We start from the raw sequence: 23,012 nt of genomic DNA, 5'->3' as shown, positions 1-23,012 counted from the left end.
TTACTTTTCTTCAGAGAACTTTGACACTCTCCTTAATGCTGTTAGAAGTACTATGGGCATTGTAGATGTGGAAGAGACAGCTGGCATACAAGACGTTATGTTTGCTGGAATAAGGCCTAAAAAAAGGTGTGTATTTCCTGTACATGAAACCATTAAGGGTCTGGTACAGGAGGAGTGGCGTGATCCCGAGAAAAGGCTTCTAACTGTAAAATAATTTAGAGCTAGATTGCCATTTGACGAGGAAGACACCAAACTCTAGGCTGAGACTCCAAAGATTGATGTACAGGTGTCTAAAGTGGTGAAAAAAATCGCTTTACTCTTCGAGGATGCCTCTCAACTAAAGGACTCGATGGATCGCAAAATGGAGGGTTTACTCAGGAAAACCTGGGACGCAGCCATCGCCTCTCTTAACCCCAATATTGCCGCCACTAGTGTAGCCAGAGCTATGTTTATATGGCTACAACAGCTAGAAACTCACCTAAAGGGAAAAACCCCTAGAGAGTACATTCTAAACTCCATCCCTATGTTGAAACTCGCTACTGCATTTCTTGTTGATGTTTCCGCAGAGTCCATCTGTTTTTCAGCCAAAGCAGCGGCCATCTCCAACTCCGTGAGGCGAGCCTTAGGGCTGAAAAACTGGCAAGGTGACACACTATCCAAGGCCAAGTTGTGCTCCATCCCCTGTCAAGGTAATCTGGTTTTCGGTGCATTCCTAGATACCATCCTTGAACATGCGGCAGATAAAAAGAAAGATTTCCCGGCAGAGAAAAAGGCTGCAGGTAAAAAGCCTTTTTGTCCTTATACCTAGAAAAAGGAGTATAGGGGAAAAGGGAAGTCGGGAAGATGGTGCTACCCTAAAGGAGGAAAAGGGAGAGAGTTCTTACTCAATCCCAATTCCTCCGACAAAAAACAGTGACGCCATTCAGGTGGGAGGGAGGCTGTCCTATTTTCTCCAACAATGGACAGCTATCACGGACAACCCCTTCATACTGAACACCATAGAAAGGGGTTACAAAATAGAATTCTCCAGTTTCCCTCCCCCAAACTTTTGTGTCACAAATCTCGGATCAGAGCTACTAAATTCCCGATTGTGGTCAGGCATCCAGGAACTCCTTCATCTAGAGGCCATAATTCAGGTTCCCCCAGAACATCAGGGGTCGGGACATTATTCAACACTGTTCCTAGTACAGAGGCCGAACGGCTCATACTGTACCATTATAAACCTGAAGCCCTTGAACTGCATGATTATATACAAAAGGTTCAAAATGGAGACCCTAAAGACGGCCATCCCACTAATACCAAAGGATGCCTGGCTGGCAACCATAGACCTAAAGGATGCGTACTTCCACATCCCCATCTACGAACCACATCAGAAATTTCTAAGGTTCGCTCTCCCTCAGGGGGATGTAATCCACCATATTCAATTCCAGGCACTTCCGTTTGGGATATCATCTGCGCCCCGCATATTTTCAAAGGTCATGGCAGAATTGGTAGCGCATCTGAGACTAAAAGGTGTTATGATCATCCCTTATCTGGACGATCTTCTGATAATAACCAAGACGAGAGAAATGTTAGAAATACACCTAAACCTAACGATATTTTCTCTTTAAGAAGCAGGATGGATTGTCAACTTTCAGAAGTCAGACATGTCTCCATCCCACAGGAAGAAGTTTCTGGGGATGCTGCTGGACACAGAGCGCCAGACAACTTACCTTCCTCAAGAAAAGATCTCAGGTCTCCTTCAGAAATTCAGAGACTTCCACCGGAAGGACTTCACGACAATAAGAGATGCGATGTCTGTATTAGGATCCATGACATCCTGCATTCCAGCTGTCCCGTGGGCACAGAGCCACTCCCGCTGCCTACAGTCCAAAATTTTACAGGTATGGGATTGCTCCCAAAAATCTCTGGACAAAAAGATGGCGCTACCCAAACAGGTGAAGGAGTCCTTGAGATGGTTGATGGAGGAGAAGATTCTCAACAAGGGCGTTCTTTGGCATCCTTCAGAAACAATCACCCCAACGACGGACGCCAGTCTCAGAGGATGGGGCGCCCACTGCAACGACCTATACCTCCAGGGCACATGGTCAGAACAGATTCGTTGCTGCTAGTCAAATGTACGGGAACTGAAGGCAGTACTGGAAGCCCTAAAAGCAGCAGAAACCTACTTCTCCCAAAGGCACGTAAAAGTCTACTCAGACAACGCAACCACCAGAGAGGAACACGTCACAACCTTTTACAATGTCTAGCCAAAAAGCTGTTCCACTGGGCAGAGATACATCTGAAATCTATCTCAGCGGTTCATCTTAAGGGCACGGACAACGTGATAGCGGACTACTTAAGCAGAAAAACTGTCCATCCGGGGGAATGGAGTCTAGACCAGGAGGTATTCCAGTACCTAGAAAGAAAATGGGGAACACCTCGGACAGACCTGTTTGCCAACAGAAAAAACAGGAAAGTAGCCTCATTCTTCTCCCTGAATCCAGCAGACAATCCGGATGCAGTGGACGCTCTTCAACAGCCGTGGGATCAGGGCCTGTTATATGCGTTTCCTCCGCTTCCAGTAATATCGAGAGCTCTACAAAAGATCCGGGCGGAGCATGCTCAAGTCATATTCATAGCTCCACTGTGGCCCAAAAGAGGTTGGTTCTCCCTCCTAAAAGACCTATGTGTAGAAGGGCCAATTCTACTTCCTAAAGAGAAGAATCTGCTGTCCCAGGGACCTCTAAATCATCCGAATATAAGCCATCTGCATCTCGCTGCCTGGCTTCTGAGAGGTCATACTTACTAAAGAAAGGTCTGTCACCAAAAGTTCTCTACCATGCTAAAGAGTAAAAAGACGTTACCTCATCTATCTACCTGAAATATTGGAGGAGGTTCTTTAGCTGGTGTAAAGACTCTCCTCCAGATCCTCTCAATCCGAACATCCCCCAGATATTGGATTTTCTCCAAGATGGTCTCGACAAGGGTCTAGCCCTTAGCACCCTAAAGGTTCAGACGGCAGCGTTAGGATGTTTCTTTGACTCCCCTGTAGCTGAACATAGATGGGTAAAGAGATTCTTCAAGGCGGTAGCCAGAATAAAAGATCTCAAATCTTTTCCCTCCTTGGGATCTCAACCTTGTCCTCTCAGCTCTCACAAAGCCTCCGTTTGAGCCATTATATGAACTGTCATTAAAATTACTTACTTTAAAAGCAACCTTTCTCATAGCCATCACCACAGCGAGAAGGGTGTCTGAACTTCAGGCACTATCTATTGAAGAACCATATCTAACAGTGCTTGAAGACAGGATAATATTTAAACTAAATCCAGCCTTCCTACCCAAGGTAGTAACTAATTTCCACAGGTCACAGGATATCGTACTTCCTACATTCTGCAATAATCCTCGGAATCAAAAGGAGGCGCTCCACAAACTGGATGTGCAAAGGACAGTATTGACCTACTTGAAAGTGACAAAGGACTGGAGAAAAGACCAGAACCTACTACTCCAGTTTCAAGGCCCTAACAAGGGCAGAAAAGCCTCCAAGGCTTCTATCGCCAGGTGGTTGAAACTCTCCATAGGCGAAAGCTATAAAGCCTCTGAAAAGGACATCCCGGAAGGATTAAAAGCCCACTCTACAAGAGCCATGTCTGTCTCTTGGGCGGAAAAATCATCGGCTTCCATTGAGCAGATCTGTAAGGCGGCCACCTGGGCTACTCCGCATACTTTCTTCTGGCACTACAAGCTTGATGTAAGCTTGATGTAGCATCCTCCCAAGATCTATCTTTCGGGCGAAAGGTGCTGCAGGCGGTGGTCCTTCCCTAACGTGTATTATCTGGTATGTCTCCAGGTGTGCGGTCATGATTGGACGAAGTGAAAAGTCAGGATTATGACTTACCGATAATACTGTTTTCATAAGTCCATCATGACAGCACCCGTTATTACCCCCCCCTGTATGTAGCGTTGCTATGTTCTAAGTAATTGGTAAACACTGAGGGGCTGAGGGGAGGGGCTGCTTTTTAAACTCTCTGTGTTTCCTGTTCCCATTAGGACCAGGGGTCCAATCTCCAGGTGTGCTGTCATGATGGACTCATGAAAACCGTATTATTGGTAAGTCATAATCCTGACTTTTAGTTCAGGTGGACTAATTGGCCTTTGGGCGTTTCTTAATTGAAAAGTCCATTAAATTTAATAGTAAAAAGAGTGAAAGGATGACAAAAGAAAAAACTGAAGTAAAACATAACGTCCGCTGTTTGCAAAAGACGTCCAAAAATTAACTGTCATGATGATTATTTTGATGTCTGTGCAGACAACGTCCGTCATTTTATACATTGTATGCATTGGACGTCCATTGACGTGCATTGCATTAAAGTCAGTAACATTGTGGCAATAACCAACGTCTTTTTGAATAGAAAAGGGGGCCTGCCTTTTTTTTTTATATTGTGTGAATATAGCCATAAAGTTGTTTTACACACAGGTTTTAGTCTTCTTGTGTTAACTTTCTAAAAAAACAGCTGTCTTTCTCAGGTAACAGCTGTTATTTAATTTGATGTGTGCATTATCAGCTGTTTTCTATTTAGTTCCATTGAACTTAAAAAACTGGATGAAGACAACATTTTTGTTCATCTTTTGTACCCCAAAACATCATAATAACTGCTTTGTCAAACTTTTTTTGTACATAAAAATAGTAAAAAAGTCATCCAGTGTCTACATTAACAATATCATAAAGGATCTAAGATAAAAGTTAGAGAATCAGGATTAAGGATGTCCCAAGAAAATAAAAATGTCAGACGGGGTGTGTGAGAACATAAACAAGTAAATGCGCTATAGGAGTCACAATACGGACGATTTAAATATACCTATTTGTAAAAAATTTTTTACTGCTAAAAATATAGTAAAAAGTTAGAAAACCTAGTTAACATGCATATCGCTGTGTTCAGACTGACCTGTAGAAGAAAAATGCCAGCTTTACCACAAAGTGCATTACGTAAACATGGAAGCCCCCCCCATAATTTGTGGAATCGCTTGTTTTGACCCAAGTTCACCTCATACATGATATTTTGGGGGTTCCGTCATTCATTATGTCAGATAGAAAGATGCCATTACAAAGTACACCTGTTCCTAAAAAAACAAGCCCTCACATGGCCCTGTAGGTGGAAAAATGAAAGTGTTATGGGTCTGAGAAGGTGAGGAGGAAAAAACAAAAGCGCAAAAGTGACAATTGGCCTGGTCCTTAAGGGGTTAAAGGAGTACTCTAGACTGGGGTTGCAGAGAAAACAATAAACAACACATACTTAAAACCCTGGGGGTCCTCCTGTAACTTCTGAAACTCGTTTTGGCCGTGAAGTGATTGGATGAGTGGGCTGTCACTGCTGAGACAGATCCGTCTCGGTAGTAGGAAGACCTGAAAAAGTCATAGTGCACTGCTCCTTACTGTACAGGGGCTCAGAGTCCTGTCATAATGCTGGGAGTCCCTGCTCTGAATGGGCTTCCTGCTCAACAGCAGGTGGTTTCTGCTGCTGAGCAGGCCCTTGGCTATACATTGTATGCCTCCTGTCCAGTCACGAACTAAAGAATTAAGCGGTGATGCTGGGCATTGCCACAAAATTCCTTTGGGAAAATAGATGAATCCCGGCACTCACCAAATGAAGTAATGCTTATATATTGGTGCAAAACAGGCAGGTACATGGAGGACGCGTTTTGGCTAACATACCCTTCATCAGCTCCAGCTCTATGTTAGCCAAAACGCATCCTCCATGTACCTGCCCGTTTTGCACCAATAAATAAGCATTACTTCATTTGGTGAGTGCCGTGATTCACCTATTCCTGACTTACAGAGTGCTGTCTTTTATCCACACAGAGAGGATGCCCCCCCCATTGCTACAGATACAGTCCTAGAAGAGATGTTTGTACTGCCCTCTGATATATTTGTGCATAGTTATTAGGTCACCCTTCAGCCTTCTTTTTCTAACCTTCATCTTTCTGGATACTGTAGTCCACCTATTCCACTTATTACTCTAGTTGCCAGTCTTCAAATCCTCTCCAGCTCCACTATATCCTTGTTGTACACTAGTGCCCAGAACTGGCCACAATGTTGTTTGTGTAGTCTGACTAGTGATTACTAAAGCGGTAAAACTATATATATTTTTTAGGTGCATCTCTGGCTCTTTTGATGCACCTCATGGTATTTTTATCATGGTACTTAAAGGGGTACTCCAGCGGGAGGGGGGGGTTTGAGAGGAAAGACGTCCACTCACCTCCCCGGATCCAGCGGCGGGTCCCGTATCGCGGAGCTCCGGTCCCCGGCCGCTACATGGTGTCTGACGCGGGCTCGAGACGTGACGTCTCAAGTCCGCTCAGCCTGTCAGTAACAGAGGCGGGAGTCCACTCAGATCCCGCCTCTGTCACTGACTGGCTGAGTGGACTTGAGATGTCACATCTCGAGCCCGCGTCAGACACCAGGAAGCGGCCGGGAACCGGAGCGCCGCAATACAGGACCTGCCGCTGGATCCGGGGAGGTGAGTGGACGTCTTTTCTCTCAGCCACCTCCTCCCAGGCCAGATCCAAAAATAGCCCCCCCCCCCCTTTAAGTACCATGATAAACATACCATGAGGTGCATCAAAAGAGCCAGAGATGCACCTAAAAAAAAAAAAAAAAATAGTTTTACACCTTTAACACAGGGGTGAATGTCACCTGGGCCTGGAGAATTATCTAGTTTTATTTTGTTTTGGCAACACTACACTTCACAGCAATTCCCATCTTTTAAAGTTATCCCCAATCTACAGGATGGAGGACAACTATCTGATTGGGGGTCTGTCTGCCCACTAGAGCGAAGTGATATGTATGAATCGTGCACATTGAATATTGCTGGTTTATCTCTAGGATATCATTAAACACTAATAAAAATTTACATGGATCAAAACACACTGTATGGCAAAGAAAATGTATAAGATACAACAGTGTTAAAAATGAAGGTCACTCACACAGGAACCAGAATAAAAAATAAACCTCATTTATTAAAATTTAAAACACATTGCTATTGCTTGTTTAGTAGCTCATTTCATATCCATAAATCTTATATCCATTATAAGTAGGACACATTTAGGTAATGGTCTAGGCGCTGGGGAAAGCACAGTCAATGTCTGATTTTCAGTGTCCACACCTGTGATAACAATGAAGCCAGCAACATTTTTTTCCTCCAGACCCTCATCTGCTGTGCCACCATCTATGGGTACAACACTCAGGAGATGATGTGCCATGTCCCTGCCTGGTGTGACAGGAACCAGTTTCAGCTGATTGTCCTCTTGTGACATTCCCAGTGGGAGACAAGAGTCAGGGATAGATGGGGCCCCAACTTTATACACTTTCACCTCTGAAAACTTTACCTCAAAGGCATGAGGGTAAAGCGATCCACGTGGCCCATAGAAATACTCTCGTACCCGCAGATCCCTGGCTTCCCTCCGACATTCTTTAGATCGCTCGGATGCTCCACCAGACTTTGGAAGAAGTAGCGTGTGAACAAAGTGGGGAAGGTCCCTTCGCAAGTCATTGTACAGACGTTCTTGGTCCAGGACTATGACGACATCCACTTCAAAGGCAGAGGCTGCATGGATCAATGCCTGATAACCAGATCCTTTAACCCAACCGCAGGTGTTTATTAGACAGCCGCTGACTGATGCTCGACGATTGGCTTCGCATCGTAGGTTAAAGACATGAGCCAGACGGGAAGTCAGCTAAGGGCAGAAGAACAGAGGTTAGAATTATAAGATAAATAAAACCTCTTAATTTCTCAATATGATTTTCAGGGTGTTGAGGTAAACATATCTGCTTTCTTAGTACCACATCTTAGAGTTGAGAGGCAATACTGCAAATAACTTGTACACAGCTATGGTGCAGTAGTTAACCTTTTGTGAACGGGGTTTTCTTTACTTTTAAATTTTAATTTTTTCCTCCTTGCATTCTAAGTTCCTTAACTCCTATTTTTATATATAAAGAGTTTTTGTAAATAAAAATATTTGAGGGTGAAATTGAATAAAAAACAGCAATTTACCAAACTTTGGGCATTTACTTTTTACAAAATAGTTATAATTAGTCTGGTTGAAAAAAGACAAGTCCATCAAGTTCAACCAAGGAGGGAAGGGATGAAGGTAAGGTTACAGTAAAAGTGCCAGGTTATCTGTATTCTGTGGGTCAGTGCAATTACAGTGATACCCAACTAATAGCTTTTGTTTTATTTTTGTTTTATTTTAGTACTTTTTAAAATGTTAACTTTTTTAATAAGCTTAAAATTCTCTGTTCTGACAGCTAAAACTTTTGTATTATTCCGTCATGATCCATAGTTTTTATCGGTACTATTTTGGTTTCGATTTTTTTTTTATGTCTTCTAATTAATTTTTTTCTGATGTGACCAAGATTTATCTGACAGATTTTTGCAGCCAAAGCCATAAACAGAGAACAGGTCATAAAGGAAAGACTGAGATTTCTCCTCTTTTCAAATCCATTCCTGGCTTTGGCTGCAGAAATCTCTCAGATAAATCTGTTGGTGTAATAGGGCCCTATTCCACAGTAACGATAATCGGCCGGATCGGCCCCATTTGGCCCGATTCGGCAGATTATCGTTCAGTGAATTAGAGAGAACGATCAGCCGATGATCGTGTCATCGGCTGATCGTTCATTTAGGGCCAGACCTAAAATCATCGTTCCCCCACCGCGCATCGCTACGGTTGAATAGCGGTGCGCGGCGGGCGACCGACGATTTGAGAAGAAACAGCAGCAGCATCATCATACATTACCTGACTGCAGGGCTTCTTCTCTGCGCTGTCTTCATCCCCGAGTCCCGCGCGCTCTATCTTCTGAATGGCCGGTCAGCTGACGGAGCGCTCAGCCAATCACAGGCCGGGACCGCCGCGGCCTGTGATTGGCTGAGTGTGGCCTGTCAGCTGACCGGCCATTCAGAAGATAGAGCGCGGGGGACCCAGTGAGGAGACGGAGCGGAGGACAAGCCCTGCAGCCAGGTAATGTATGATGCTGCAAGGACATCGGTAACAAGAAATGCTTTTAAAGTACACATTAAATTAAAGTGTCACTGTCGCTAAATTATTATTTTTTTTGCAGAAATAAATAGTACAGACGATTTTAAGAAACTTTGTAACTGGGTTTATTAGGCAAATATGCCATTATCTGCATTCAAAAAGACTTTCCCCAGGTCCCCCCCCTCCTCTCTCTCATCCACTGCTCATTATCAGGAAATCTCACTGTTTTACATCAGTCGGCCTCTGTCTGTTCTATGGGGTGGGGGTGGGGGGTGGGGGGGGAGGGAGATTAGTCGCCAGCAGAGAACAAAGGATTACACAGCAGGGAGACGCTGAAAGCCCCTATTCAGAGGTCAGAGAGGTCAGTGCTGACTTCAGAGGAGAGAGTCTGGTGATGTAGCTGTAAATTAACTCTTTGTTGTCCTGTTTTGGTGCCTCCACCCCTCCCCTCTTCATAGAGAACAATGAAGACAGAGACCAATGAAGACAGGGGGGAGAGCTTCAAACTGCTTTTTCATGATAAAAATGCATTTTTCGGCTAATAAACCCAATTACAAAGTTTCTTAAAATCGCCTGTACTATTGATTTCTGCAAAACATTTTTAACGACAATGACACTTTAATCTTATCTAATGGATAGGTCGCCATTTATACTATGTAAAAAGGCTTTTGATGGTCCTGATGGTACCATCTTCTGATGTTTTGATTTTTTTGATGTTTTTGATTCTTTTACAACATAGTATGGTAATGCAGGTACAAATGATGAAGAGGCACTCACAAGGGCGTAGCAACCCTATTGATTAGCTGATATGCAGGAGTGCTGGGAACAGGACACACAATGATCACATTTTATAAGGGCTTATTCTCACGATTGTGAAACACAGAACCTAAGGACATGTAAGTGCTGTAATGGAGTCCATCCCCACCTGGCACCATATGTCAACATGATTCCGGTAGCGGGGAAAGTGTTTGAATCTTCTTGGCACTGTAATGAGCAACACAGCTGTGATATTACAGTGCCATGAAGATTCAAACACTTTCCCCACTGCTGGCATCATATTGATACGTGATGCCGGGCAGGGATAGAGTCCACTACAGGGTTTCCCCGTCTGTAGGTTCAGCGTTTCACTGAATGTGTAAATAAGACCTTAGGCTGGATAAACCCTTTTAAAACGTCTCTCTGATTCCAAACTCCTACCCAATCAGGCATCTCGCTGGGAGAAAGGCTAGCCAACAAAACACAGTAATCACTGAACTCAAGGAGAACAGTGAAAAAAACTCCAATGAAGTAATCAAGAGTCTCCACTGATGCCCCCAAAAATTTAAATATGCAAAACAAGAGTCTGTGGAGTCTCGGTTGAGAGTCTCAAAACAGAGGATAGCCAGATATCTCTAGCCTGTTGCCACGGGGGGCCTCCATGATGGGGAGAGCACCACACCACCCTGATAAATAGCCCCTTAAGTCCCACTCGGTTGCGAGTATTGGAACATACATAGGGAAATACCAGGGTGGCCCCTTTTGTCAATGTCTAACTCAAGGTACGAGTATTGCAATCATGACAAGGGCTTGCCAAGGCAGGCTTCCATCCACAGACAGCCGTTTCAGGGTATTTGCCCCTCGTCAGTGTGGAGTAGGATTCTGGCTAGTTGGGGCAATAAGATATCTGGCGATCCCGGGTTTTGAGACTCGCAACCGAGACTCCACGGAGTCTTGTTTTGGCAGAAAGGCTAGCACACAAACAACAGGATCTACTTCATTTATTAAAACCAGTGCACAATATTTCCAGGCATTGTCCAGTTGTCTTTGCATAATGCCCAGTGTGCACTAGCTTTTTACGGATATGAGATCAGAAGTGGAGGAACACTTACTACCAGATTGCTTTTTATAGGGGAAAGACCTCAAAAAACATCATGAGTTTTCCCATAGCACTACATAACCACTCAACAGTTAGTGGCAATAAAAAACCTTCAGATACTAATTGTATATTCAAGAGCTGGGCTAAATCTTGACCTGGGTCAAGTCACCAGTATGAAAATTTTTTTTTTTACAAACCCAAAGAACGCTTTTTAGATCTCTTTGAAGCCTCTAACAATCACTAGTGTCACAGGAGATATAGACTTACCTTGTTGTACAACTTGATGTTTGTCCCTGGAGTAGTAGATCCAAAATGATACACAAGTGGTGCCTGAGCCGAGAACCCTTCCTCTACGTCTGCTGGTCTCTCCACACACAAGGCCCCAACTGTTCCAGGAACTGACACGGAGCCCTGACCCACATCCAGCTCCACCAGAGTTGGTCTCCGACCTCGCCGCACAGCATAGTTCAAAAGGAGACGACAAAGTGTGGATTTGCCTACATCTGAAGGGCCAGCCACTAAAACCCGGGGTCCTCGCTCTCCTTCCCGCTCTGCTTGAGCACGCATCTGCTCAAGACCAACATGGGTGTTAAGATAGAGTAACATGGGGGTATCTTTTGAAACGTAAGCCACATCGGGGCTTCCCCACAGCTGGACAGTGCATCCATGCCATGTGAAGACAGCGCCCCTGCTCCCTGGTGGGAATGTGTACTTCTTGTTCTTTGTCAGCTCCGTGCCAAACACTTCAGCGAGTCCAGATACCAGCTCCACCTGCACAGGGGCCGAACCTTCCACCTCCAGCCGCAGTTCAGTCTCCTTCTCCAGCTCAAACTTAGTGGAGGGGCCACTGGAAGATGGCCAAGATCCTCCAGCTTCAGAACCACCAATAAGCGGATCATCTGAAGACATCTTAATTACCTAGAAAAGGACAAGATAATATACATAACTAGAGGCTGGAAAGACAACACTATGGTTCATCTTGTATAGGAACATAACGGCACCGAATTATAAAGATCAGGTTACTTCTCTGTTGAACTAAATGAAGGAGGTCTGCAATAAACCCATGCTCACACTGTAACAGAAAGTGACATGCTGCAAAACTTAAGGAAAAGTCAGGTGAAATTTTTTTCATAAAAGTATTGTATTGCCCCCCAAAAGTTGTACAAATCACCAATATACACTTATTACGGGAAATGCACATAAAGTGTTTTTCCCTGCATCAAGGCTTCACTTTCTGGATAACATGGTGATGTCACTTCCTAGATAAAATGGTGATGTCACGACCCGACTCCCAGAGCTGTGTGGGCTGTGGCTGCTGGAGAGGATGATGGCAGAGGGATGCTCAGTGTCCCTCCAGTGCCCTGTGTCCCTCTGCCATCATCCTCTCCAGCAGCCACAGCCTGCACAGCTCTGGGAGTCGGGTCGTGACATCACCATTTTATTTAGGAAGTGACATCACCATGTTATCCAGGAAGTGAAGCCTTGATGCAGCAGTAAGTGCAGGGAAAAAAGCACTTCATAAGCATTACCCGTAATAAGTGTATGTTGGTGATTTGTATAACTTTTGGGGGCAAATACAATACAATTTTTGCCGGCCTTCTCCTTTAAGATTCACATGACACGTATCCATGTGGATAAAATCTGCAGGATGTATATTATATAATATGCATGGTACTGTAATACATTATGTGTGCTCATCTGTCTTCCCATCAAGGGCCCTCATCAATTACCCTCAGGATAGGTGAGTAGTGTCTTGACTGGTAGGGCCTCAAGCTCTGTACTCCCTTTCTGTCCACTTCTCATCCATCAATGGCAAACCTGGGATGGTGTAACCATAAAAAGCAGCTGTGAGGGATTCCTCTGGATGTACAGGAGTGCTATAACATACAGAGAAGCTGTGAGGGATTCCTCTGGGTGTACAGGAGCGCTATAACATACAGAGAAGCTGTAGTGGAGCCCTCTGTAGGTACAGGAGCGCTATAACATATAGAGAAGCTGTGAGGGAGCCCTCTATAGGTACCAGGGCTGTGGAGTCAGAGTCGTGGAGTCGGAGCTAGTTTTGGCTGGAGTCGGAATCGGAAAAAATTTAATGACTCCGACTCCAGCTTTAAAAAATGTAGAATTGAATTTTCATAAGAATTTTACAAGTTTTGCTCATGAATATATATAATGAGCAACATTCTAATAGGACACTGGCCCTATTACATAAGGGGGGTCATGGAAAAGTTGTCAGTCACTATTTGGCAGTTTGTTTCTGAGCTGGAAGAGTCCATTGTGTGGGGGGGGGGGGAGATCTGTGCTGTTCTCTTCCTGGATGCTGGATGACTGTATATGAGCAGCAGTGTAATATGAAGATATCCTATGTAATATAGAGGAGGAGGAGAAGACATAAGTAGTGAAGCAGTAACCTCTGTCCTCAGTGTGGTGTTATCTCTCTGGGAGAAGATTGTGTGTTTTTCTTCAGTGTTCTATGACTGCAGCTGTGTGTGTGTGTGCGCGCGCTATGGCTGCAGTAGGGTGTGTGTGCTATGACTGCAGCAGGCTGTATGTGTGCGTGTATGTTTTCTATAGCTGCAGCAAGCTGTGTGTGTGTGCACTATGGCTGCAGCAGGCTGTGTGTATGTGTGCTATGGCCGCAGCAAGCCGTGTGTGTGTGGTGTGCGCTATAGCTGCAGCAGGCTGTGTGGGTGTGTGTATGCTATGGCTGCAGCAGGCTGTGCGTGTTTGCGTGCCCTCACAGTGACCTTCTATATCACTGTGTGACCCTCTCTATATCACTATGTGTGACCCCTCTCTATATCACCATGTGTGACCCCTCTCTATATCACCATGTGTGACCCCTCTCTATATCAATATGTGTGACCCCTCTCTATATTACATGTATCTGGCATTGTTAGCAGTGTTTCTTTAAGTATGGTGAATATTTAGTTAGAAACACAGAAGACTGTCAGCAGGAAAAGACCACCTGCTCCATCTAGTCTAGTTGTGAGTAGTTCAGGACATGGAGGCTGGAGACTGGCTGCATCCACTGCACACACAGGAGAATCTACTTTATATACAGTATTCCTTTATTCCCTCAGAAGTCGCCCCAGGATCATGTAGGACATTAGGGAGAAGCTGCTGAGCCAGTGTGATAAATAACTGCCCTGGTATATGACCGGCCATTTATGAAGGAGCAGAAGTCGGAGTCAGTTCTGTTAAAATTCAGGAGTCAGTCAGAGTTGGAGTAGGAGCTGCGGCTTACCGACCCCACAGCCCTGGTAGGTACAGGAGCGCTATAACATATAGAGAAGCTGTGAGGGAGCCCTCTGTATGTACAGGAGCGCTATAACATATAGAGACGCTGTGAGGGAGCCCTCTATGTACAGGAGCGCTATAACATATACAGAAGCTGTGAGGGAGCCTTCTGGTGGATGTACAGAAGCGCTATAACATATAGAGAAGCTGTGAGGGAGCCCTCTGTAGGTACAGGAGCGCTATAACGTATACAAAAGCTGTGAGGGAGCCCTCTGGATGTACAGGAGCGCCATAACATATACAGAAGCTGTGAGGGAGCCCTCTGGATGTACAGGAGCACTATAACATATAGAGAAGCTGTGAGGGAGCCCTCTGTATGTACAGGAGCACTATAACATATAGAGAAGCTGTGAGGGAGCCCTCTGGATGTACAGGAGCGCCATAACATATACAGAAGCTGTGAGGGAGCCCTCTGGATGTACAGGAGCGCTATAACATATACAGAAGCTGTGAGGGAGCCCTCTGGATGTACAGGAGCGCCATAACATATACAGAAGCTGTGAGGGAGCCCTCTGGATGTACAGGAGCGCCATAACATATACAGAAGCTGTGAGGGAGCCCTCTGGATGTACAGGAGCGCCATAACATATACAGAAGCTGTGAGGGAGCCCTCTGGATGTACAGGAGCGCTATAACATATACAGAAGCTGTGAGGGAGCCCTCTGGATGTACAGGAGCGCCATAACATATACAGAAGCTGTGAGGGAGCCCTCTGGATGTACAGGAGCGCTATAACATATACAGAAGCTGTGAGGGAGCCCTCTGGATGTACAGGAGCGCTATAACATATACAGAAGCTGTGAGGGAGCCCTCTGTAGCTACAGGAGCGCTATAACATATAGAGAAGCTGTGAGGGAGCCCTCTGTATGTACAGGAGCGCTATAACATATAGAGAAGCTGTGAGGGAGCCCTCTGTATGTACAGGAGCACTATAACATATACAGAAGCTGTGAGGGAGCCCTCTGTAGCTACAGGAGCGCTATAACATATAGAGAAGCTGTGAGGGAGCCCTCTGTATGTACAGGAGCGCTATAACATATAGAGAAGCTGTGAGGGAGCCCTCTGTATGTACAGGAGCGCTATAACATATAGAGAAGCTGTGAGGGAGCCCTCTGTATGTACAGGAGCGCTATAACATATAGAGAAGCTGTGAGGGAGCCCTCTGGATGTACAGGAGCGCTATAACATATACAGAAGCTGTGAGGGAGCCCTCTGTAGCTACAGGAGCGCTATAACATATAGAGAAGCTGTGAGGGAGCCCTCTGTATGTACAGGAGCGCTATAACATATACAGAAGCTGTGAGGGAGCCCTCTGGATGTACAGGAGCGCTATAACGTATAGAGAAGCTGTGAGGGAGCCCTCTGTATGTACAGGAGCGCTATAACATATACAGAAGCTGTGAGGGAGCCCTCTGGATGTACAGGAGCGCTATAACGTATAGAGAAGCTGTGAGGGAGCCCTCTGTATGTACAGGAGCGCTATAACATATAGAGAAGCTGTGAGGGAGCCCTCTGGATGTACAGGAGCGCTATAACATATACAGAAGCTGTGAGGGAGCCCTCTGTAGCTACAGGAGCGCTATAACATATAGAGAAGCTGTGAGGGAGCCCTCTGTATGTACAGGAGCGCTATAACATATACAGAAGCTGTGAGGGAGCCCTCTGGATGTACAGGAGCGCTATAACGTATAGAGAAGCTGTGAGGGAGCCCTCTGTATGTACAGGAGCGCTATAACATATACAGAAGCTGTGAGGGAGCCCTCTGGATGTACAGGAGCGCTATAACGTATAGAGAAGCTGTGAGGGAGCCCTCTGTATGTACAGGAGCGCTATAACATATAGAGAAGCTGTGAGGGAGCCCTCTGGATGTACAGGAGCGCTATAACATATACAGAAGCTGTGAGGGAGCCCTCTGTAGCTACAGGAGCGCTATAACATATAGAGAAGCTGTGAGGGAGCCCTCTGTATGTACAGGAGCGCTATAACATATACAGAAGCTGTGAGGGAGCCCTCTGGATGTACAGGAGCGCTATAACGTATAGAGAAGCTGTGAGGGAGCCCTCTGTATGTACAGGAGCGCTATAACATATAGAGAAGCTGTGAGGGAGCCCTCTGGATGTACAGGAGCGCTATAACGTATAGAGAAGCTGTGAGGGAGCCCTCTGTAGCTACAGGAGCGCTATAACATATAGAGAAGCTGTGAGGGAGCCCTCTGTATGTACAGGAGCGCTATAACATATACAGAAGCTGTGAGGGAGCCCTCTGGATGTACAGGAGCGCTATAACGTATAGAGAAGCTGTGAGGGAGCCCTCTGTATGTACAGGAGCGCTATAACATATAGAGAAGCTGTGAGGGAGCCCTCTGGATGTACAGGAGCGCTATAACGTATAGAGAAGCTGTGAGGGAGCCCTCTGTAGGTACAGGAGCGCTATAACGTATAGAGAAGCTGTGAGGGAGCCCTCTGTATGTACAGGAGCGCTATAACATATACAGAAGCTGTGAGGGAGCCCTCTATGTACAGGAGCGCTATAACATACAGAGAAGCTGTGAGGGAGCCCTCTGTATGTACAGGAGCGCTATAACATATAGAGAAGCTGTGAGGGAGCCCTCTGTATGTACAGGAGCGCTATAACATATAGAGAAGCTGTGAGGGAGCCCTCTGTATGTACAGGAGCGCTATAACATATACAGAAGCTGTGAGGGAGCCCTCTGTAGCTACAGGAGCGCTATAACAGAGAATTTGCAGCAACCGAGCAGCGCTGCTGTTCCCACTACAAAGTACATGACAGGGCTCCACACGGCAGGCACAATACAGACAGAGGCTCAGCGCGCTAACATTCCTGGTCTAGAAGCCGCTGCCATCATTCCGGAGCCGGCGCTACCACTACTATAACTCATCAATGACTAGTGTGGAAGCTGCAGCGCTGTTCTCCCCTCTGCACACGTGCTCAACACTCACCCGCCGCACTCCTACCAGGTATATTTAACGACTTCCGGCCACTCTGATGGACTCAGCGACGTTCCGTACTACGTATGGGCCGCGTGACGTTAGAACATCACGTGACGTCCTCATGTCACGTGATGCTTGGAGGCGGTTCCCGCGCTTTTGTTAGAGGAGTTGTTGGGCTTCTACCGCTGCTCTTGTGGTGATGAGGGAGAGTTCTGCTCTGAAGAGGGTGACAGGCGATAGTGATCGGTGTGGGGGCGCGGTGTTTCTTGAGAAGGGGTCTAAATACAGCGCTGTTACTGATAATAAGGACCTGTTCCCTACCTGTGGTGGGGTCCAGCAGGCTTTGCAGCTTCTATTTATTATCAATGGGCAGCAGCTGCTCATGTGCAAATGGCAATTAATTGCCCTTCCCTCCCCAGTACTTTATAGGAGTGGGAACACCACATAACAACATGTACCCTATAGAAATCACAAAAGGATTTATGAACTTTGTTAACCCTTTAAGTGATAGAAAATAAAGCTAACGGTCCATTTACACAGAAAGATATCTGTCAAAGATTTGAAGCCAAAGCCAGGAATGGATTTGAAAAGAGAAATTTCAGTCTTTACTTTATTATCTGATCTTTGTTTATAGTCTGTTTCTGGCTTTGGCTTCAAATCTTTGGCAGATAATCTGTCAGATAATCTTTCTGTGTAAACGGACCCTAAGTGTGGGTAAAGTTTTAATTTTTTTTTTTTTTTTTTTACTGTAACAACCCTGACAGACAAATTCAGTGTAAAGGGGAACTATCAGTAGGTTAGACTAAACTAAACTGCTGATTGCGCCCCCTATTGTGCACAGAGAGAAAGACATGTCTCTTACCTTACTCCTCTGCGCTATTTCTGTGGTGTTAGGGTACAAACACACACACCATATATGCAGCAGATACACAGCAGATTTGATGGTGAAGACTTGATGCTGTGTTCAGTTATTTAGATCTAATCTGCTGCATATCTGCTGCGTATCGCAGCAGTAAATACGCTGCGTATACGATGTGTGTGTGTTTGTACCCTTAGAGGCAGTGTCCCACCCCAGAGCATGAAGCGGGCCCACCTGGTTCCATTAATTATCATTATGGTGAGTTTACACAGACAGATTTATCTGACAGATTTTTGAAGCCAAAGCCAGGAACAGACCATAAACAGGGAACGGGTCATAAAGGAAAGACTGAGATTTCTCCTCTTTTCAAATCAATTCCTGGCTTTGGCTTCCAGAATCTGTCAGATACATCTGCCTGTCTAAACCCACCATTAGGGTGCCTTCACACGTACCGTATCGCTGCTTTTTTATCGCGTTTTTATCGCTGCGTTTTTGCTGCGTTTTTTACATGCGCGTTTTGATTTTCATGTGAAAATCAAAACTCACATGTAAAAAACGCAGCATTAAAAACGCAGCGATACGGTACGTGTGAAGCTACCCTTAGAAGGAGAGGGCCAGCTTGCGCTCTGGGGGTGGTGCTCCAGACCGAGGATTACATTGCTAACTGCACAGGATTGGAGCCAAGGATAAACATAAGAGACATACCTTCCTCCTCGGGATAGTTTCCTTTAAGGGTGGTATTACACGGAGCGATAATCGGCCGAATCGGGCCAATTCGGCCGATTATCGTTCCGTGTAATAAATGCAACGATCAGCCGATGACAACGATCATCGGCTGATCGTTGATATAGGTTAGAACCTATTTTCGTCGGGCGCCGACCGCGCACCGCTGCGTGTAATAGCGGTGCGTGGCCGGCGACTAACGATATACTTTACCCATCCACGTTCCAGGGCTGCTCCTGCCGTCCGCTTCTCCCTGCGTCCCGCGCGCGCTCTAGCGTCACAGAGGCCTGTCAGCTGATAGGCCGCTCAGCCAATCACAGGCCGCGGCGGTCCCGGCCTGTGATTGGCTGAGCGGCCTACCAGCTGACAGGCTGCTGTGACGCTAGAGAGCGCGCGGGACCCCCGGGAGAAGCGGACGCAGGAGCAGCCCTGGAACGTGGATGGGTAATGTATGCCAGTTTAGCAAGGGCTGCAAGGACATCGGTAACGATGTCCTTGCAGCTCTTGTCAAACGATTATCGGGCCGTGTAATAGGTCCAGTAAACGAGCAACGATCTAGCAGATCGCTGCTCGTTTACAGGTATTATCGGGCCCTGCTCGGCCCGTGTAATACCACCCTAAGGGTACAAACACACACACCGTATATGCTGCGTATTTACTGCTGCGATACGCAGCAGATGCGCAGCAGATTAGATCTATACAACTGAACACAGCATCAAATCTGCACCATTAAATCTGCTGCGTATTTGCTGCGTATCTGCTGCGTATACGGTGTGTGTGTTTGTACCCTTAGGGTACAAACACACACGGCATATACGCTGCGTATTTACTGCTGCGATACGCAGCAGATTAGATCTAAATAACTGAACACAGCATCAAATCTGCTGCGTATCTGCTGTGTGTGTTTGTACCCTTTGGTGCGATTTTTACATGCGCGTTTTGATTTTCACATGAAAATCACGCGAGAATCAAAACGCGCATGTAAAAATCGCACCAAAAACGCAGCGTTAAAAACGCAGCGATACGGTACGTGTGAAGCTACCCAAAGGGGTTGTCCAGCAAAAATCTTTTTCTTTTAAATCAACTGGTGTCAGTAATGCTGCGTTTACACGGAACGATTATCGTGTGAATTCGCACGTTAATGATATAATTCAAACAATAATCGTACGTGTAAACGCAGCGAACGATCAACGATTGCTCAAAAAATTGGCAGATCGTTCCATGTGAACAGTCGTTCGCCGATTTAAACAATGTGTGAGATAGGCTTTAAGCGATCGCAAAACAAATTTCCATATGATATATCGTACCGTCTAAACGCTGATCCTTATGAAAAAAAACACGTTACTCCAAGATTGTTAATCGTACGATCGGGCGAATTATCGTTCCGTGTGAACGTAGCATTAGTTATAAAGATTTGTAATTTACCTTTATTAAAATGTCTCAAGTCTCCCCATACTTATCAGCTACTAAATGTCATGCAGGAAATGTTTTATTTTCAGTAATTTTCAGCGGGGGTGGAGTCCGTTACAGGCGTTCCACGTCCGTTTTCCGTAACATGTCAATGCGGTCTTAAACATCTCCTCCTTTTGGCAGTACAGGGTGCGTTAAAATAAATTTTGTTTCACTTAGTTCTATTTTGCTCTCAAATACTAATTGCTCATGCACCCCAGTCATATATGGAGTAAGATCAGTTGGCATTTTCCAGCTTTATGCAGTCTACATAGAGCAGTGTACTCTGTCAGTTTCTAATTCTGTCTGTTACATGACTCTAACCTACTACATTTTTATGATGCAGGGCCACACAGGGGTCATGTAGAAAAATGTTAATTATTTTGCCTTTTGTCATCTTTTATGATAAGATTTAGAGCAGGGATGGGGAACCTTCAGCCTTCCAGCTGCTGCAAAACTATAATTCCTATCATGTCTGGACAGCCAAAGGCTGTCCAGTCATGATGGGTATTGTAGTTTTGCAACAGCTGGAGGGCAGAAGGTTCCCCATCCCTGATTTAGGGTACAAAATTACTGGGCGGATCCCTGCCCTGTACACATATGGGCAGACAAAATTGCAGCAGGATGCACATCCCGCTGCGAGTTTGTCAGCAGCCCGCCCCGTTAACGCTCCAGCCATCCAGGGGTTAACGGGGCGGGCTGCTGACAAACTCTTTGTTCTCTTTCCAGGTTCCCTGGATGTTTCCTTTTCATTACTTGTGCCACAACGTTGGGTGTGGCATATGTTCCAATAAAAATTTACCGGAGGGCGGTGGTGGGTCGGCGCGGCCGTCAGCTAGCCCATAAGTTACAATAATACAATTGTACCTGGAAGGTTGTAATTTTTTTTGTTATCATTAGATGTTTATTGATACCATTTTATTGTCTGTCTCTTATGGGGGCTGGTTGGCCTGTGGCTGTACCGCCTCGTGTTCTTTCGAAAATAAAGAATTAAAAAAAAAAAAAAAAAAAAGATAGCAGCGGTCTGCTGCCACCTCTCCTATTCCATAGAGCGACGGCAGCAGACCGCTGCTATCATAGTCATTTGTCTTTCAAATGTTGAGAGACAAACAACAACAATCAGTCGACATCGTTCATGTCGGCTGATCGTTGCCTTCTATTACACAGGACGATTATCGGCCGATAATTGTTCCGTGTAATAGGGACTTAAGTTTCCTCATCTAGTGGTAGGTATGTTAAGAATATGTGATCATTCCAAATAAGTAATTATACACAACAGACAGTCCAATCTAACAATAACTTTGGCAACTACTTATATTCAAAATTTATGCAGTTCACCATAAACAGCACCTTAATTCTGTTCATCCCAGATCTATCAAACACAGGTAGTTCTTTCTTTAGAATATGTATTAATTCCACTATAGACTGCACATACATCTGCACTGTCCTAGAACACATGTGCTGGGTTTCAAGTATGTCAGTTGGGATTTGAGGGACAAGTGCAATGAAAAACTTTTTCCCAGTAATTGAAGCACATTACAAAGTTATATAACTCTGTAATATGCTTCAATCACCTATCTGCCTCCCTTCCCTGTCTTTTCCCCCCTCCACCCCCCACCAGGAAGTGTCCTGACTCACACAGACCTAATTACTGCCGTCACCGTCACCAGGCAGCTCCTTCTTGTGAGGATGAGTCATCAGCAGGAGGGCTGCTCTAGGTCCTGTTACAGCAGCCCCCCCTCCCCAGTCCAAATGATGGCTTGCAGTTGTTCAGCCAATGGGAGCTGAGCAAGCTGAGTCACCTGACAAGGAAGGGGGGTCTGCTGTAACAGGAGAAGGAGCTGAGAGAAGAGCTTGGTGACGGTGACACAGTAATTAGGTCTGTGTGAGTTAGGACACTTCCTGGTGGGGGGTGGAGGGGGGAAAAGACAGGGAAGGGAGGCAGAAAGGTGATTGAAGCATATTACAGAGTTATATAACTTTGTAATGTGCTTCAATTACTGGGAAAAAGTTTTTCATGGCACTTGTCCTTTAAGTGTATGTTTCTGCTGGGTTCTCCTATGGTCTCCTATGTATGGTGTAGTACTGCTTTTTGGCCACAAAGTGTCTTTGGCTACTTCTTCCACAGCCAGCATACTAAAGGTCTATGCAGGGGTTAATTGTGTTTTATCACTACGTGCCTGATAAGAGGATTGTCAGCTGGCTCTGTCCTTCTCAGCCTATGATTCACTGCTAAAGAGAATTTATGCTGCTGATTCTTCAAGATCCTCAAACCAAAGATATGCCCTGCTAAATCTCTATAGGGGCAACTACCACTGAAGAGGGGACCAAACTGGTCTACTCTGTGGGGGATTGTCCTACGCAACCCAGCCAAAGTTGTAAGAGTCTCCCCGACAGTGTAGTGTACTAATTAGATAGGCCCCCTCCCGATAGTCCCCTAGCCTAATCTAAATGCTAAAACTTGTACCCAACACTTTACGAGAGCCAAGCACTATCCTTCTAAAGTATAAACTTCAAAGCAGCATCTCACCAGTCTTAAAAGGAAAACAATAGCAAACTACCTCTGAAAACACCATTTTTTTTTACTGAGAAATATCTGTTTCTTTAAGAAAACTGAAAATAAACTTCTTGTTCAACTGTTTAAGTGCTCTGGACTGTGTGCTTTACTATCCTGCACCTTCACACTGCAAGGGGCACCAGGGACTACCTATATCAGGCATGTGTTGGGACCTAGGGATGGATTATACCACTCTGAGTCCTGTGCTGCAGGGTTACTGCAACAGCAGCCCTTGCTAACAATAGCAATACTTAGCACCCCATTAAGGTCCATCAGCACAGGAGTATTACACATCTGTTTCTATGGAAT

General features: G+C 45.4%; 1 protein-coding gene across 4 annotated transcripts; it reads right to left on the bottom strand.

The window, feature by feature from the left end:
• Window positions 1-6,971: 6,971 nt before the first annotated feature.
• CLP1 (cleavage factor polyribonucleotide kinase subunit 1) lies at window positions 6,972-17,204 on the bottom strand. Of its 4 annotated transcripts, none has more exons than XM_069979288.1 (4): window positions 17,125-17,194; window positions 12,598-12,685; window positions 11,135-11,785; window positions 6,972-7,713 (listed from the first exon to the last, which is right to left on the bottom strand). In XM_069979288.1, exons 3-4 carry the CDS (start codon window positions 11,774-11,776, stop codon window positions 7,036-7,038), a joined length of 1,320 nt encoding a protein of 439 aa, XP_069835389.1. In that variant the 5' UTR covers window positions 11,777-11,785; window positions 12,598-12,685; window positions 17,125-17,194; the 3' UTR covers window positions 6,972-7,035. The 4 variants fall into 4 exon arrangements, with proteins under 4 accessions (XP_069835389.1, XP_069835388.1, XP_069835387.1 ...); XM_069979287.1 differs by having other exon boundaries at window positions 12,598-12,744; window positions 17,125-17,179; XM_069979286.1 differs by lacking the exon at window positions 12,598-12,685 and having other exon boundaries at window positions 17,125-17,204.
• Between the last annotated feature and the right edge of the window lie 5,808 nt (window positions 17,205-23,012).

This window comes from Dendropsophus ebraccatus, chromosome 8 (genome assembly GCF_027789765.1).
Source record: "Dendropsophus ebraccatus isolate aDenEbr1 chromosome 8, aDenEbr1.pat, whole genome shotgun sequence".
NCBI classification, from domain to species: domain Eukaryota; kingdom Metazoa; phylum Chordata; class Amphibia; order Anura; family Hylidae; genus Dendropsophus; species Dendropsophus ebraccatus.
Note: the sequence above shows the minus strand (reverse complement) of the source record. Positions and strands in the feature narration are given on the sequence as shown.

What these genes read in the sequence shown, in the direction of transcription:
- CLP1 (XM_069979286.1), bottom strand. Translation starts at nt 11,776, where the DNA reads ATGTCTTCAGATGATCCGCTTATTGGTGGTTCTGAAGCTGGAGGATCT. An exon ending in ACATCAAGTTGTACAACAAG is followed by an intron (nt 7,714 to 11,134) that starts GTAAGTCTATAT and finishes TTCTGCCCTTAG; the next exon opens with CTGACTTCCCGTCTGGCTCA.